The sequence below is a fragment of the Muntiacus reevesi genome, chromosome 14 (assembly GCF_963930625.1).
Source record: "Muntiacus reevesi chromosome 14, mMunRee1.1, whole genome shotgun sequence".
NCBI classification, from domain to species: domain Eukaryota; kingdom Metazoa; phylum Chordata; class Mammalia; order Artiodactyla; family Cervidae; genus Muntiacus; species Muntiacus reevesi.
Window position 1 is genome coordinate 28,396,702 of NC_089262.1, and position 17,231 is coordinate 28,413,932.

The 17,231-nt window shown below is 49.4% G+C and overlaps 1 protein-coding gene across 1 annotated transcript in view; it reads right to left on the bottom strand.

The window, feature by feature from the left end:
• Positions 1-15,908, bottom strand: part of MTMR12 (myotubularin related protein 12) — a 65,192-nt gene extending 49,284 nt beyond the window's left edge. Inside the window, exon 1 of the mRNA XM_065905520.1 lies at positions 15,719-15,908. Within this exon, the coding sequence (XP_065761592.1) occupies positions 15,719-15,886 (168 nt within the window). The 5' untranslated portion in view covers positions 15,887-15,908. The remainder of the gene's footprint in view (positions 1-15,718) is intronic.
• Between the last annotated feature and the right edge of the window lie 1,323 nt (positions 15,909-17,231).

The window sequence follows — 17,231 nt, forward strand, 5'->3', positions numbered from 1 at the left end:
AGGGCAGTTATGCCAGAGGGGTGGGATCAAGATTGGGTTTTTTGGTTAATTGCTTATTTCGATATTTACCCCAATGCTATGGCTCCCTGTTTGTTTGTTTTAAAAGGGGATAAGGGGCATAAACAGCAGGTCTTCCGGTTTCTGTACATTTTACCCCACAGATCAAAAGGAGCTACCTCTGTTCCTGCTGCGCTTGGAAAATCAGCAGTTCCCAGGACTTGCTGCCCCAACGTGGCCTAGGAGCCCCGCCCCGCGCTGAGCCAGAGGCACGCCCACTGTGGCCACTTGCGTGCCAGACAAGATGTGAGAACTGCCACCCATTCTCCAGCAAGCTTGCTGGAGGCACACCCACGGGGACCCACCTCACACAGCTGGCCCAGCATGGATTTCTTTTCCATTTTTTTAATTGTGGCAACATAATTACGTTAACTATAATTATATAATAGTTATATATATAACTATATATATATATATAACTATAGTTAACATAATATGTTAACTATATTCCACTGCATTGTTCAGTGGCACTGTGTACATCTGCCTTGCTGTGCAGCTGGCCCAGCATTTAAAAGGCGTCCACCTGATCGCTCAAACTTTTGTCTCTGAGAAGGAGTGGCAGAGAGCAGAGCTGCAGTGAGTCTGTGGAGCGAAACTGGTGAGTCAACACTCGAGCTGTGTGTCCTCAGAGCTGCAAGGTGAACCTGCCTCCAATGGATACTGACTGATTTCAACAAACAGCTTCCAGGTAGGCTAACCACCAAACGGGATAAAAGATGGTGAATTGACTCCAGCATTCAAGACATTTAAACTGACACATAAAGAAATAACAACTGGAAAACTAGAGAATCAGTGCTATAAATATGCATTCATTATGCTAAGTCACTTCCGTCATGTCTGACTCTTCTGACCCCAAGGACTGTAGCCCGCCAGGCTCCTCTGTCCATGGGGACTCTCCAGGCAAGGATACTGGAGTGGGTTGCCATGCCCTCCTCCAGGGGATCTTCCCAACCCAGGGATGGAACCTGTGTGTCTTACATCTCCTACACTGGCAGGCGGGTTCTTTACCACTTGTGCCACCTGGGAAGCAGGTAACATATTAATAGACACCAAAGGTGTCAGAAGGTTCTCTTTCTACACGTCATCTCATTTAATCCTCACAGCTCTTGACTGTCATTACTGCTCCCATTTTAGAGATGAGAAGTAAGGTTGACCAAGGGTAAGTGAAGCGAGACCTGAGCCTGGGCCTGCCTGCCTAGCACCATGCCCTTCACTACAACAATTCTGTGCCTGCCCGCCAACCACATCCTACCCAGCAACACTGTCTCCTCCCCCTGGCCTTTCAGACACTCCTTCCCTGATCACACTGTCCTTTCTCAGGTACCTGCTGTACCAGCAAAAGAAGGCGTGAACGCAGCGCACAGCCCCCCTCCCCAGAGCGCACGGGGGTCCGACCGCAGCGCAGGCAGCGATGACGGCACGTGTGCAGAGCTACACCGGGGGCGGGGCGGGCAGGCCACCACGGGGACACGCACAAACACCTAACCACATTCGGAGGGGAGGCCAGAAGAGACTGCTACCCTCAGGAAGTGCCATTCAGACTGAGACCTGAGAATCAGCAGAAATGAGTTCCGGGCCAAACAACCAACCCGCTGTCTGGCTGTTCTTCCTCATCTCCCTTCTGGGCATCTCCTCACAGGACCTCTGCTCCTTGGGGAAACTCTCCAGCAACACAAGCTGAAGGCCCTCCTCCCCTCAAACGGACCTTTACTCCGGAGTCCTCTTCAGGGATCCGGATCTGGACCCCAGACAGCCTCCCAGTCACTCGCGCTGGAATGGCCCTCAGATCCTTCAAATTCCCCTTTCTAAGTCAGCTCCTCACTTCCCCCGTCCCTCCCTGAACCTGTGGTCCTCTGGACTCCAGCCCCACCATTCGCCCGGCAGCCATTCTCAGCTCTCCCTTGCCTCTCGATTTCTGAACAGCTCCAGAAGCCATCCACACCCGTCGCCCTGGCTGCGGCACTTAGCCCAGCCACCATCGGTGTACCTTGCACACTGCACACTTCTGTGATTACCGTCACACTGCCTCTATCCCGCTCCCCACCCACAGGGCCCCTCACCCGGCTCCCTAGTCCCGCCCAGCCAATTCACCATCCCACCCACTGTCACATAGCTCACGTCCTCTGCAAACCTTTCTTACACTGCAGTAGTCTCTTTCCTTGTCTGTCTCCCCATCAAGTGATGCTAAATGGGGGCTGGAGCTGTACTTTTTGTATTTTTAGCCTCAACAACTAATATGCTCCTAGATGGCAAATTGCCAATAAAAGTCTACTGAAAGCATGCATAAAAAAATACAAAGAGACATATAATTCCTGATCCTGGTAAATACTTTTTAATCTGAGACACAGTTCTCGAGACAATTCTATTCAAATTGACTATCTAATATTGTGAATCACTGTTGTACACCTATAATGTGTGTGTGAGCTTAGTCACTCAGTCACGTCCGACTCTTCGCAAGCCCATCAACTGTAGCCCGCCAGATTCCCGTCTGTGGAATTTCCCAGGCAAGAATACTGGAGGGGGTTGCCATTTCCTTCTCCAGGATCTTCCCGACCCAGGGATCGAACCCATGTCTTCTCCACTGGCAGGAGGATTCTTTACCACTGAACCACCTGGGAGGCCCAACTTCTATAATATTCTACAATGACTACACTTCAAACAAAAAAAAATTTTTTTTCAAATTTTAAAGCTTAAGAATAAATAAATAAAAACTACCACCTAAGTATGTGATCAGTGGCAAGTATTACTGATCTTTCCTCACACCTCTTCCTTATTAGCTGGCTTCCTGAAACACGCTCTAGTCTCAGCGGTAGGGCAGGGGCATATTCAAAAACAGACTCTCAATCAGAAGCCTGATCACTAAGGATGGAGTTTAGAGACTGAGTGAGTCTACCTACTGTTGAAGTCTAGGAAGCTGGAAAAATCAAATTAGGATTTGTTTCCTGGAGCCGATTTCCAAGGCTGCTGGCCCCCCCACTCCTGGACAGATGGCTCTGCACCCCGTCGAGTCAGCCTGACCAGGTACCAGCTTTGCCGCTGACCACAGCTCAACTCTGCTAACAGTACGCTGCCTTGGCAGGTGGAGACAAGCAAAACTACTGTTACAATAAAGCACGACGTCAGCCATCTGACATCCAGTAAGAGGCGAACTGACGCTCTCTGTCTGGACTCAAGGTCCCAGACCACAGACATGAGGCAGTTCGAGACCTGGTCTTTAAGGACTCTGCTCTTTACACATCATGCAAATCAGTTCTCAGCCACAAGCAGTGTTCATTTCACAGGGCGAGCTGGGAACTCTCAGGAGCATTTCAGGCTAAACATCCATTATCCACAAAAATAGACGTCTAACTTAAACATATAAATATGTAATTAGCAGAGGTTTTGCTACGTCCTCTTTCACATCCCATAAGGAATTTTCATCCTCGCTTCACAGATAAAACCAGTGAAGCTCCAGGAGGTTAGATGATGTGCCTGGGCTCAGAGGGCTAAACAGGTGGTGAAGCTAGAACTCAAGACTTCAGACCCTAAGTTTGGTCCTTCTGATTCATAAACTGTGATTCCATAAGAGTTTATTAAGACATAACTACCATACCATATAATTCACCCATTTAAAGCATACAAATCAAGGTGTTTATCAGTCCACTCACAGGATCGTACAACTGTCACCAGAGTCAACTCTAGAATATGTTCAGGTACCCAAAGCTGCCTGTACCCTAGAGCAGTCACCCCGTTCTTCCCACAGCCCTAGGCAGACAATCTTAAACTTTTCTCTTATTACAAAATAGTACCATCAAGTATTCCTTCGACTCTGACAAGTCTCCAGGGCCAGGGAACAGGCAACGACCTCCCACGGCGCCCTTGCCCACCACCCCCCACAACAGCTGAGCCAGACTGACTCATGTGTCATTCTAAATCCTTTCTCTCCCATTTAGATCTCCTGCTAGTCCCCCTTATCTCAGATTTTTTTTTGAAGGAAGAAAGTAACTGCTCGCCACGATGACCCGCAGTAAAGCCCTCACCTGTTCTGACAGCTCATCACCCACTGCACAGCGGTGGGAGGTTTACTCCGGCTTCTTAGCAAGGATCCCTCTTACTAGGCACTCCCCAGGCCTTTAAATAATCCAAACCCTTTATCACATTCTCCCTGGTGGGAAACTCAAGCTAGAGAGGAAATGGTGAGACCCGTGGGCAGCATAAGCCTCAAAACCCACAGAGCTGACCTTGCCAAAGAGCTGGCTCGATTCCAGAAGACAGGGCCTGAGCTCGGGAGCTGCCTGGGGAAGCTAAGGGCGGCCCGAGACACACTGTGGGCAATAGCTGGGCTTCAGGCATCCACGCAGGGCAATAGGAACCTGAATACCAACCTCAGCACCACAGTGACAGTGAAAAGGAATATTTTTAGGCAAAACACCTCTTGCCAAAGCAGACTCTTGGGGCACAAAGACCCAGAGTCAAGTCAGCGATCACACCAAAGTTCTTCACGTAGTTCTTAAACTCGGCCCCCAAAGCTCACCCTGCAGGAGAGGTGAACATGACCTCCGAGTGAAGGGCCCGCCAGCTACCTTCTGGCGGCCTCTCCCGGGATGGTCCTGGCCCTGAGTCCATTCACCCCCCCTGAAGCCACCGCGCGCTCCACAAGGCCATGCTGAGTGGTGGGCACTTCAGCCCTGCCCTCGAGGAGCTTACAGTCCTGCTGGGGGAATAAGAGCCACAGACATAGAGCACAGAGGGGGAGACAATAAACGCTCGATGGCACCACCAAAACCCACAGCTACAGTCAGCCTGTACCATGAACACAAAGGAGGAGGCTGCCAGTCACGAGGGAAGGCTTGAAGGAAACAGGGGCTGAAGGACAGGAGCCCTCCATTAGGCCTGGTCAGTGGCCTTCACACTGCATCTCTCACACCCTCTCTCTTCTGGCCTGTCTCTACGCTTGGGCTTCCTCTGTGATTTCATCTGAAACAGCAGTTCTCAAGAAAGCCTGCAGGAAGAGATGCCAGTGAACTAAAAAAAATACAGGTTCCTATTGCAGGTCCCTTCCACTCCCTACCCCCACACACCACTCACACACACCCTTCCCCCCGCTGCCGGGGGTCATAGCTGAATCTCTAGAGCAGGACTGGGGACAGTGAGTTTTGAAAAAGTTGTTCAAGAACTATGTGGTGCTTTTTTTTTAAAGCTCCTTGCACAAAATATGTTTAAAAACACTTACCTAATCCAGGAAATGAGACCCAAAGAGGTGAAGAGGCTTCCTCGAGGACACTCAGATAAGAAATGGCCACAGCCCAAAGTTCCTGAATGCAAACTACTGCTCTATCAACAAACGAGAAGCAGGCAGAATCTGGGTGAGCCTGGGAAAGGTGCTAAGGTTCGGACCAGTGAAAGGGGCAGGGGGCGTCAAAGACCCTTAAAGAGGAAAATGACATGTCAAGGCGGAGTCCAAAAGGAGCCTGGCCATGATGTGAGGGGTATCTAGGGGAGGGGGGTTTGGAACGGAGCAGTGGCAGGTGGGAGAACCTGTGTAAGGTAAGCAGCTGTGGGTGGTGTTCCCGGGCATCAGAGGAAGTGCTGGGTCTGGACCACACAGGACTGAGGAAACGAGAGAGGTGCTGGCAGCAGCTGGGAAGGAGGGAAGCGAAGCTGAACTGAAGTCAAAGGCCCAGGACCTAACACGCTGCCCAAACCCCAGGTCCCGCTGGAAGCCCCGAGACAAGGGAAGATACTGTTATAGGAGGGCAGAGAGGGCATCCATGAAACAGCTCACTGAGAAAGAAAACCATGCTGGGAGGGAGATGGAAAGGGTGCCCACTGTGGGTACGGCATGATCCCACAGGAGAGATGGTGCCCCCGCCTCCAGACTCACGCCTCTGAGAGGGAGAGGGAAGAATGATGCTCAAAAGGAACGCAGGTCAAATCTGGCCATTATTGGGACCTGCTCCAGAGGCCAAAGACAAAAACACACAGATGAAGACACACAGCTGCGACTTCCGAGGTGAAGACTTAACAGCAAGTACTGCAGTTAACGTTTCCTAAGCGTTTACTACAAGCAAGGTTGTACCGAGTTAGCAATTGTCCATGGAGGGCCTCACTTGAGACTAACGACACTGGTATGAGCTGGATACTATGACCTTTATTTCCATCATATAGAAACTGAGGTTTAGAGAACTTACATATTCAGCCTAAATCCATGCAGTGAGTAGCAGAACTCTAATTCCAAAGCCATGCCCTAACCCCTCATGACACTGACAGTGAGGAGGGCAGTGCTGGAATGTACACAAGCGTTAGGAGAAAGGGGTCGGGGGCGGTCACGGGACCACCACGGTCTCATCATTTAAGCTAACTGATGGAACCAACAGTAGCTGCAGAAACACACGGCACTGACTTCCGGGTGCCCCTCCTTGTCCCCCTCCAGGGCTGGGCTGAGTCACTCAGTTGTGTCTGGCTCTTTGTGACCCCATGAACTGTGGCTCAGCAGGTTCCTCTGTCCACGGGGATTCTCCAGGCAAGAATACTGGAGTGGGTTGTCATGCCGTCCTCCAGGGGATCTTCCCAACCCAGAGATCGAACCCAGGTCTTACACAGATCCTTTACCATCTGACCCACCAGGGAAGCCCAAGAATACTGGAGTGGGTAGCCTATCTCTTCTCCAGGGGATCTTCCCTAGCCATGAATCGAACCGGGGTCTCCTGCATTGCAGGCAGATTCTTTACCAGCTGAGCTACCAGGGAAGCCCCCCAGGGCTGTTATGTATAGATGCTAAGTCAGCAGAGGAGCTGGCAAGGAGCTGAAGGCCGTGCGGCAGTAGCTCTTCCATGATCTTGGAGCAAGAGGAACTGGGGCAAATGAGAAGCTGCCTACAGGCTCACCAGGAGCCAGGCTGACCTGAACAGCAGCATCCACAGAAACAGGGAAAAACTGCAGGTCCCAGCGGTACCCCCGGATTCTATTCTTCAGGACCTGCCACGCTAGCATGCCCACGTGCACCTTACATAAGAGATGAAGACAGACGGTCCGACCACCTGGTCCCCACGCACCTGTGAGTCTTCCAACTTGTCCCTCCTGCCTGCAGCCTCCTCCTCCCCAACCGGAGCCCACGTCAACGCTGCCCCTTCCAAGTCCCACGCAGCCTCCCAACGAGGCCAGATGCTGCCGCGGGGCCGCAGCGGGCCCTCCCCCGTGCCCGGGAGCGCCATGCCCTCCTCCCTCGTCAACAGGCAGCACCCACCTCCACGCATCGCGGCCATCTGTCGATGTGCCATCTCGCCGGCAGGATGTGGGCCTCCTAGCACACAGGCTGCTTTTTCCTCATTCCTAATTCTAACACGGTGCTTAGCAAATGGCAGCGACACACTCAGTAATTCTCCCAGTTCAAGTTATTGTTTGGGCATACAGGGTGTCTCTGCTCATGCTCAAAATAAGCCTGCCAGGAAGATGGGCACCCAACATTACATGAAGAAACAAAGGGAGGCTCAGAGAGGGGAAGTCACACCGGGAAGCCGACCTCAAGGGACTCAAGCAAGACAGGGATACAATCTTATGTATGGAGAAAAGGTAGGAACACAGTGAGATTTTTCATCCAAAAAACTGGGACCATTCCCGTCAAAGGCATTCTCAGGAATTTTAAAAACAAAAACAAAAACCCTCTCAGCAAAAACAAGAACAAACAAACAAACAAAAAAATCCAGCAGCTCAGGATCACTGCCTGAAACGGGGGCTGACCATCTGTCACCAGGGAAAAGGCAGACTTCAAAATATGTCACCCCTGCGGCCAGCGCTTTCATACACAAGTCCTGCTTTTCTCCTGGCTGAAGCCACCCTCTCCCCAGAAAGCGAACATGTGAGGGCTTAAACTCCTCCTCTGAAAGGCCGCCCACCAGCCAGGTGTACGAGGACTGAAGCATTTAAAGTCAAAACAGCACACGATCTGGCTACTGCCTTTGGAGCACGTAAAGAGAATTATTACTCCCAGAGGTGATTTGATTTTCCTTACTCATATCTTCGGTAAATCATTGACCAGATGTGATAAATGCACAAAATGTGGCCTATGATGGAGAGACTCAGAAATGAGGAGAGAGGAAAAAATAAGTCCACAGAATGAATCCAGCAAAATGTCAAAGGCCAAATGTTAACAATGAAAAAAAAGCCAACCACTCAGTGTTCTCATTAGGTTGGAATTTTAAATATAATCAAAGCATTCTCAAAAGTAAAAAGGAAATAAGAAAAGAGGAAAAGAAACTTTCAGAGATAGTGAAAAACACTCTAAGAACTTTCCGGGCACGGTGCCATGGCAACAACTGCCACAGCTAAAACACTCCCCTGTCATTAACACCTTAGCTTAGGGAGAGATTTCTGTATTCTAAGGCTGATGACTGAGGACTTTCTGGAACCCTCCAGGGGGCTCCTGAGTAACAGTAACAGTGAAAGCCCACATCTCCTGAAGGTTACCCAGCCAGCTGCCAAGTTCTCTGCTAAGCAGCACCCGCTGTGCACAATCACGGCTCTGATTCATAACTGTTCACATACACCTATCAGATAAGACAGATGTCACTATTTCCACTTTTCCAGTAAAAATACAACTGAGGTTTGGCAGGACTGGCCTCACACATAGGTGGCAGGACAGAGGAATGACAAGTGGTTGCCTTCCCTGGAGAGTGACCCAGGTACGCAGAGGTGCCTAGGGGAAGGGGAGGCCTTGTGGCCCTTCCAGCTCTCGGAAAGGTCTACTCCCTCTGGAGTCCCTCTCCATGTCTACCTCCCCTCTTCTTCCTTCCGAAGCGGCAGCAGATTAGAGGTTGGCAGAATCATTCCAATTCAATCCTACCTCCCAATCTACCTCAAGAGGCTGACTCATTAAAACTGCAAACCCTCTGTTCTCCTCGCAGTCTCCAAAAAATCGCATCAGAGGTCACAAGTGTGGACTTCCCTGGTGGTCCGGGAGTTAAGAATCCACCTGCCAGTGCAGGGGACACGGGTTCGATCCCTGGTCTGGGAAGATCCCACATGCTGCTGGGAAACTGAACTGTACATTACAATTACTGAGCCCACGTGCCCCAGAGCCTGCGCTCCACCACAAGGGCAGCCCCTGCCATGAGAAGCCCTGGGACCACGGCTAGGGCAGCCCCCACTCGCCGCAACAAGAGAAAAGTCCACAGGCAGCAATGAAGACCCAGTGCAGCCAGTGCAGAAGTAAATAAATAAATAAAACTTTAAAAAAAAAAAAAAAGTCACATGAAAAACTGAGGGTGGCTCCCTGCTGGAAAAACAGCTCTTAAGCTTCTGCTCTGCTGACAGGAATCAGAGGTGCCATGTTCAAACACGACTACCACAGGGCAGGCTATAAATTTCTACACATATTGTGTTTGCAACTGTGTTAAGACACAGACCAAGCCTGGACATACTAAAAGAAAAAATGGAAATAATCACTTTGGTTATTAGGGTAGCATATTTTAAGGGTAGTTTCATTTTCCTAACTTCCAAAGTCAGCAATAGTGTCTTTATCATAAAAATACGGTATACAACTTTTATAGTGACAAAAGAAAATTTTCTGACCCCCTAAAAACTGGGTTCTCTCTGACGCACACTGTGACAGAGGACGGTTTCCTGTGGACGTAGTCAAAGGACACCAAACATGCGGCTAGGCATGTGCAGAGAAGGATCCAGAACTTCTAAGTTTCTAAGCATGGGTGTCCCACAGCCTGAGCCTCTAAGAGCACGGCTGGTTCTGACATCAGAGACAGAAGCAGGGTGCAGGAGAGTGGTGGCCACGATGGGGGCTGTTGCAGTGGCCGCTGTGGCTGGCTGCAGGCAGGACTGCCTGCCATCAGCCTCCTGACATCTTCTGGGGCTCTGACTACAGAAGCTGTGTGGTGCTGGAAGGGACCCAGGGAGATGCCGCAGGAAGCACATGCAACAGAGAAAAAGCGGAAGCTCTGCACAGACTATCAGGCTAAAGCCACAGCTAGGAAAGTGGTCGTTTCAGGAAGAACTCCATGTCTTTTAATAACCTGTTAAGTCACTACCGATGATCTCAAAGCTCAAGGAGAAAATTCTGCCCTTAGAAAAAGTAGTTGGGAATGGAGAAGTCACAGGATCTTAAAGTAATGGATCTAGATTTTGCTTTCAGAGGTATTCCTTTCTTGCTAGAACTGAGGAAGGAGGTCTGTTTTAGGATAAGCCAATATCTTCTTGTCATCGACCCATCAAAGTCATCAAAGTTGGTATTAACAGTCCAATACTGTCATGTTCCACCAAAAAATAATCTCAATCATTTCATCTGTCCTGGATCCCCAACATCTAGAACAGTGCCAATCACCAGCCGGTGCTGAGTAAGTACCTGTTGAACAAATTAATCATATCTCCAATGAGCCCCATATCTGCTCATGATCCCCTGGTGGACAACCTAACAAAAGCCAAGTAAGAAACTGCTGCTAGAGAATAGGAAAAAGCACTCTCATGTGCAAACACCGGGCATGCCTACACGCCTATCGTTCGGGAAGCATACGATATCCCCGGCATTCACAAACAGAGGGATAAGAGAATGGCCCTGAAGTCCGATCACCCTCATTTAAATCCTGGCACCCACCCTTGCCAGCTGTGACCCTGAGAAGGGTACTCTCTGGGTCTCACTTTGCACGTCTAGACACAAAAAAGAGAGGTCACGGTAGTATTCGCCGCATAAGACAGATGAAGATGAAATGAGATAAGGAGTTTCTGGGACACAGAAGTGCCTAATCAATACCAGTAAAAAATTTTTTTTAAGTTTAATATATACCCACAGTCCTAGCTCTGGGAAGCATACAGGATCACAGACAGGTTCACTTCTCCACCCCCCCCCCCCCAACCAAAAGAAATGGCCCTAAGTGAGGAAGAGGCAATCAGATGCATTCTTCTCACTTGGGGAATCAATGAAAAGCACTGGCTTTTAAATCTGGACTTTTTGGACTTTTCTCAGTCTTCACATCTCTTGTCTTTATCCTCAAATCTATGTAAAACCTTTCCTGAACCCCTGTGGGTCTGGCTTAGTCACAGGCACTGCTGGCCTCAGGAGACAGCTCTCAACCCTGCTCTACAAAAGCACTGTACCAACTAACCCTAAGGGGCCTCATTTCCACATCAACAGAACAGACCAAGAGTTCAGGGGCAGACTGGATCATCTCTATATTCTGTTCCAACTCTAAAAATTCACAACTAAGTAACTAATGACTATTATTAGTACATTCAAGTCAAACACTGACCTAAACTCAACTAGAAAGTACATCTTCACCATATTTGGCATAACACACAAACACGGGCACAAGTAGAGCAGACCCTCAAAGCTGAATGAATTCTTCCTGGTCTTAGTTTCAGAAGGCAACACAGAAGCACCCCGAGGCATTTATTCAGCTCTCTCATCATGAGAGACCCCATTCTTATTAAATCAGAACTTTCTCCTAGGCCCACCATTTAATGGGGTCTCCCTGGTGGCTCAGCAGTGAAGAATCCGCCTGCAAAGTGGGAGACCCGGGTTCGATCCCTGGGTCGGGAGATCCCCTGGAGAAGGGGATGGCTACCCACTCCAATATTCTTGCCTGGAGAATTCCATGGACTGAGGAGCCTGGCGGGCTACAGTCCATGAGGTCGCAGAGAGGTGGACACGACTGAGCACACACACACAATGGTGCTTTATTTATTAATACAAGCTGCCAGGTACAGCGGAGAAGGCAATGGCACCCACTCCAGTCCTCTTGCCTGGAAAATCCCATGGATGGAGGAGCCTGGTGGGCTGTGGTCCATGGGGTCGTGAAGAGTCAGACACGACTGAGTGACTTCATTTTCACTTTTTACTTTCATGCACTGGAGAAGGCAATGGCAACCCACCCCAGTGTTCTTGCCTGGAGAATCCCAGGGACGGGGGAGCCTGGTGGGCTGCCGTCTATGGGGTCGCACAGAGTCAGACACGACTCAAGCGACTTAGCAGCAGCAGCAGCCAGGTACAGACAGTAAGCATTTCTAACCACTGAGAATTACCAAACCAGAGCTTACAATTTCAAGGTAACTGAGCACAGAACTGACAGTCTAAAGGAAATCAGTTGTCCTTCGGTACCAGAGAAGGTAACTGACCAGAAAACCATTTAAAACCATACTAACTTCCTGGCCTCTTTCTGCTACCTAACATCTCCCATCACACTGTCCGTCTCTGTTGAGGGAAAGGGGTCTAATTTACTAAGAAGTTACAGGTTGACAATTGACGTGGAAAGACATTTACAATATACATTTCTGCTGAAATGGGCAGATTATACAATAATGTGGTCAGCAATATTAATCCCATTTTGGTAAAAAAAAAATTTTATATATATATATATATATATATATATATATATATATATATGCCCTACACACACATCTGACAGGATACACTCCAAGTCACTCACAAGCTTGCAATTTTTCCGTAAAAAAAAAAAGTCTGCTTATCTACACTGTCTTATTTTTCTAGAATGAACACCAATGGTTTCTGAAATCACAATAATTCAAACAGGGGTTTTCTGTATAAGAGAAGAAGAGCCGGCACCCAAACGATAAGCGAACACCTCGCTGAAGCAGAGCTCGGCATCCAGGGTTCCACTGCACAGAGGCGCCGTGTGCCCGCGCCTGTGCTGGGGTGAAGGTGCTGGCATGTTTTTCAGGTACCAGCCACTGGGTACCTCCAAGACCGGCCCAGCTCTCTCCCTCCTGTTCACCTCAGCTTCCAAACCCATCGACTTCCCATTTACCAAATTTATTGATGTGCCACCCTCTGGACAGAGTTTACAAAACATGACCAAAGTTCCTAAATTACAGTTCAAGATTTTAACTTGCACGTTCACTGATTGAGGAGAATCAGTGACAGAAGAGCCAAGTTACCGTGGCAGAGATCCAATGTTAACAGAGGAAGTACACTCCTATCCCTCATTTCAGGCCGTCCAATGCCAACCCTTTCTGAACACAAGAGGAAAAATAAAAAGTCATTATGTGTAAAAGCATCATCTTCAAATACTTTTACCCAGTTAAGCCTTCTGCTTTTGATAGAAAGTGCTAACTCTTGATAGCCTCTTTGGCATACAGAAGACAGATCCTGTTAAATCTTACAAGATCTGATCAGTAAGAACAAGTTCATCACTGGGCACAGGTACCATGAGGCACCTTACATCCTGAAGGTTGTTCTGTCAGCTTAGCGATCTACCAGCAAAAAGAGGTGTGAGAAATTGCGACCTCCCAGCTAACAAAAGCAAAGTGCGTACAAGGAAGTGATGCGAAAACACACATGAAAAGCACTAAAGATGAACTTGATACGAGGGAAAGAAATAGGAACAGCAGAATGACAGTCTTCAGAAGGACTCCTATTAAGTGAGCCAACAGAAGTTTATCAGACCCAGGGCTCTCAGAGACAAAGCTACACCTCAAAACCGCTCACACGTATTTCCGATAATGTAATGGCTAGCAAAAGCTAGATCATACTTAATGACAAATCGCAGCCTCACTCCTTCATTCCCTTATCTTCTAAAACTCATAGACAATTTAGGTCAGAGCCTTATCCTCTGTCACAAAATATTTTTAGAGACAGATTTCAACAAAGAAGCACAGTGTCTACACAGCATTATTTTATTGCGAGGAAAGAGAACTGCCAACTATAAGGATGTGAAAAATGCGACCACTTCAGGCTTATTTTGGGGTTGACCCACTCCCCTTCCCTAATTATCCCTCAAAGGAAACATATCAGGAGCTGTGGGCAAAGAGGGAAAATATGCCTAATTACAGCATGTGTGCTCGGTGGATAAAAAATTGGAACATTCTTGAGCTCTGGCCACATTTCAGAAGACTTTCCGCTTGCAGTCGAAACTCACTAAAGAGGAAAGGTTAAAAGATCAGCTGCATTTCAACCCAGGCTCAATCAAAAAGACACAAAGAGAAACTGACCACATTACTTACCCTCAATACTATAAGGGGAGCCTGCTGAATATTCAAGATGACCCTGACTCCTTATCAAGCATTTACAGAGGAAGTGGTTTTTATTTTAAAATTAGGACTAAAAATAAGAAGAGGACTCTGCACTGGAAAAAAAGACACACATTTGAATTTAGAGATACACATGCAAAGGCTTCAGGCCGCTGGTGGTTTTATAGAAGCACTCCCTGATGACCACCTCTCCTCACAGCCCACCTGCCTCTGCTTTACAGAGGTGGGAAGACAGCACAAGAATTTGCCAATGCTTCTCCACCCGTTGCTGATTAAAGTGCTGAGAGAGCAGCAGGGGGAAAAAAGCCCTTCAGAAATCAAAAATGAAAATGCATCTCATTAGGCATTTGGATCAGGAGCTCCGCGTGGCCTACAAGTTGCAGCCTAACTTCCTCTCCCAGGACTCAAGGAGGACTCCCTCACTGGATTCTGCAAGACTAGTTTCCTTGATGGCCCTCCAATACTCCAGACTCTACCCTCAGATCCCAAGCATCCTTCAAGTCTTTGCTCAAATGCCACATGTGCAAGGAGGAAAAGGGGGTCTTTTCTTTTCCCACCATACTTTTCAACTTCTAATATACCATATAACTGAAAAAAAAAAAAAAAAAGAGTGTTAAGTCACTCACTCAGTCATGTTCAATCCTTTGCGACCCTAAGTACTGTAGCCCTCCAGGCAAGAATACTGGAGTGGGTTGCCATGCCTTCCTCCAGGGCATCTTCCTGACCCAGGAATCATACCCATGTCTCCTGTGTCTCCTGCATTGGCAGGCAGGTTCTTTGCCCCATGGGCCATCAGTCAATCCCTGTTCTTATCCCACCTGCAACTTCTAATATACCATATAATTACTTATATCTATTTTATCGATTGTTTACTCCTCTCTCCCTCAGATAAGCTCCCAGAGAACAGGGAGCTTGTTCTGTTTACTGGTGTATACCCCAAGCAATTTAGAACAGTGTTTGGCCCTGAGTAGGAGCTCAAAAAATATCTTTTGAATGAATGAATGAACTTGACAGTAAAACTCCAGGAGGAAAGCAAGAAGGAGGTGGAAAGGCTGATGGTGAAGGAGTGAAATGAAAGAGGGAAGAAGCGACAGGGGAATTTACAAGGACGAGATAGACACTGATTGAGGCTGGGACCGACCCCACTTTCTCCCAGAAGTGCTGATGGGAAGCGGGAAGCGGGGCACGGGATCCCGCCAGCGGCATCAGATAACACTCTTAGAAGCAAGCAGCTGAGATAAGCAAGCTCTACAGACTCACTGAGAAATTCCGAGAGCAGGGCAGACCCACCCGCCGGGATTGCAAGCTCTACGCAGGTCCCCGGAGTTGGGGGTGGGGGGAAGGTGGTCAGTCCCCGCAGCCCTCCCCCTCCCGTGGTGCCCCAAACCCCAGCTCCCCTCTACTGTAGCCAGGAGCCAGCCGGCCCGCAGGACCTTAACGGCCAGTGCCCCTTCACCTGGTATCCCGGTGAGGCGGGCCCTGCACTCGAGCACCTGCCCGCCCGCGTCAGGGTATCCCACCCGGGCCCGCCCGGAGTCCCAGCGCGCCCCTGGGCCCTCATCCCGCTCAGCTCCCCTCCGGCACACGGGCAGGAAGCGCTCGCGGCCCTCCGGAGGCAGGGAAGGGGCTCCCGGCGCCCCCCGCCCCGGCCACTCCAGCACAACGCCCCGCCGGCGCGACGCCCCCTCACCTCGGGGCGCACGTACGACACGAAGGAGGGCTTCGGCGCCTTGGTGCCGCCGCCACCGCCGACTACCCCTTTCCCCAGCATACCGCCACCCTGGGTAGCAGCAACGCGCGGGAGCAGAGGCGGCCGCTCGCAGCGGCCACCAGCACTGGCGGCCGGGGCTCCGCCCATCCCCAGGGCCGAGGCGGCCGCGGCGCCGCCCGTATCCGGCTCCGCCGCCGACACCGCTCGCCCCGCCCAGGCCCCCCGGGGCCCCACCTCCTCCACGCTTGGGCCTCAGCAGTAGGGAACCCGCCGCCGGAGGCCACTCCCCCTCCGTTGGCGACAGGCGGATCTGATTGGCGGATAGTCGCCTTCGGATAGGCTCCGTTTCACCCTCTTGCTGACAAGCCCGCCCCCATGCGTTCTCTGATTGGCCAAAATGCTCTGCCGGCCGCGCCCACACCAAGCCCCTCCTTGAATGAACCTGGAGGGATGTTTTCTCTGACCAATCCAGAGCGTTCTCTCCAGATTCCCCGGCGATTGGGTAGCAAGAATGTCGCCGTCGCCCGGTGATCCTGCGGTCACCAAGTTGTGAGCGTTGGTTCACTGCAGTTCTCTTTCCTCGCCCTTTTGGAATAAAATTTCCGAAAGCGCAGTGTGTGGAACCTCACCGAATGAGTTTCAAATCCCCATCAGTGATGTTCAGGCTTACTATTTTGAAAAGTGAAAGTAGCTCAGTTGTGACCTACTCTTTGCGACCCCATGGACTATACAGCCCATGGAATTCTCCAGGCCAGAATACTGGAGTGGGTAGCCTTTTTCCCTTCTCCAGGGGATCTTCTCAACCCAGGGATTGAACCCAGGTCTCCCGCATTACAGGCGGATTCTTTACCAGCTGAGCCACAAGGGGAAGCCTTACTATTTTAAGTGCAGACAAAAGTGAAACAAATCAAGTGCTAGGCACTTAGGAATAGGTTTGAATGTTTGATGATAGAAGGCCTTGTAGACCTCTTTTTTCCAAACTTTTTGTTTTTTTATCTGTGGTTCTAACCATATAAAAGCCCTTAAGAGATTTATTTTATTCACCCTCCTGAGTTATGAATGTGTTAGTCGCTTAGTTGTGTCTGACTCTTTGTGACACGACTGTCACAAAGAGGAGCCTGCTGGGCTCCTCTGTCCATGGGATTCTCCAGGCAAGAATACTGGAGTGGATTGCCATTTCCTTCTCCAGGGGATCTTCCTAACCCAGGGATTGAACCTGGGTCTCCTGCACTAAAGGCTGATTCTTTACCATCTGAGCTATAGGGAAGTCCTAAGTTATCAATAAAATCCTCACTGTTAGTGTAGATTGCAAAGAAAATTCATTTAAATTAGACATTTGGCTCCAAGCATTGTGTTAGACACAGGTGAATAAAACAGGACCCAACTCTCAAAAAATTCAGTCTACTGGAAAAAACTAATAATAAATATTTGCAGTTACCTTTGTTGGTGTCAGACACTGGTAAGCACTAGTCTCATCAATAACTAATGCTGT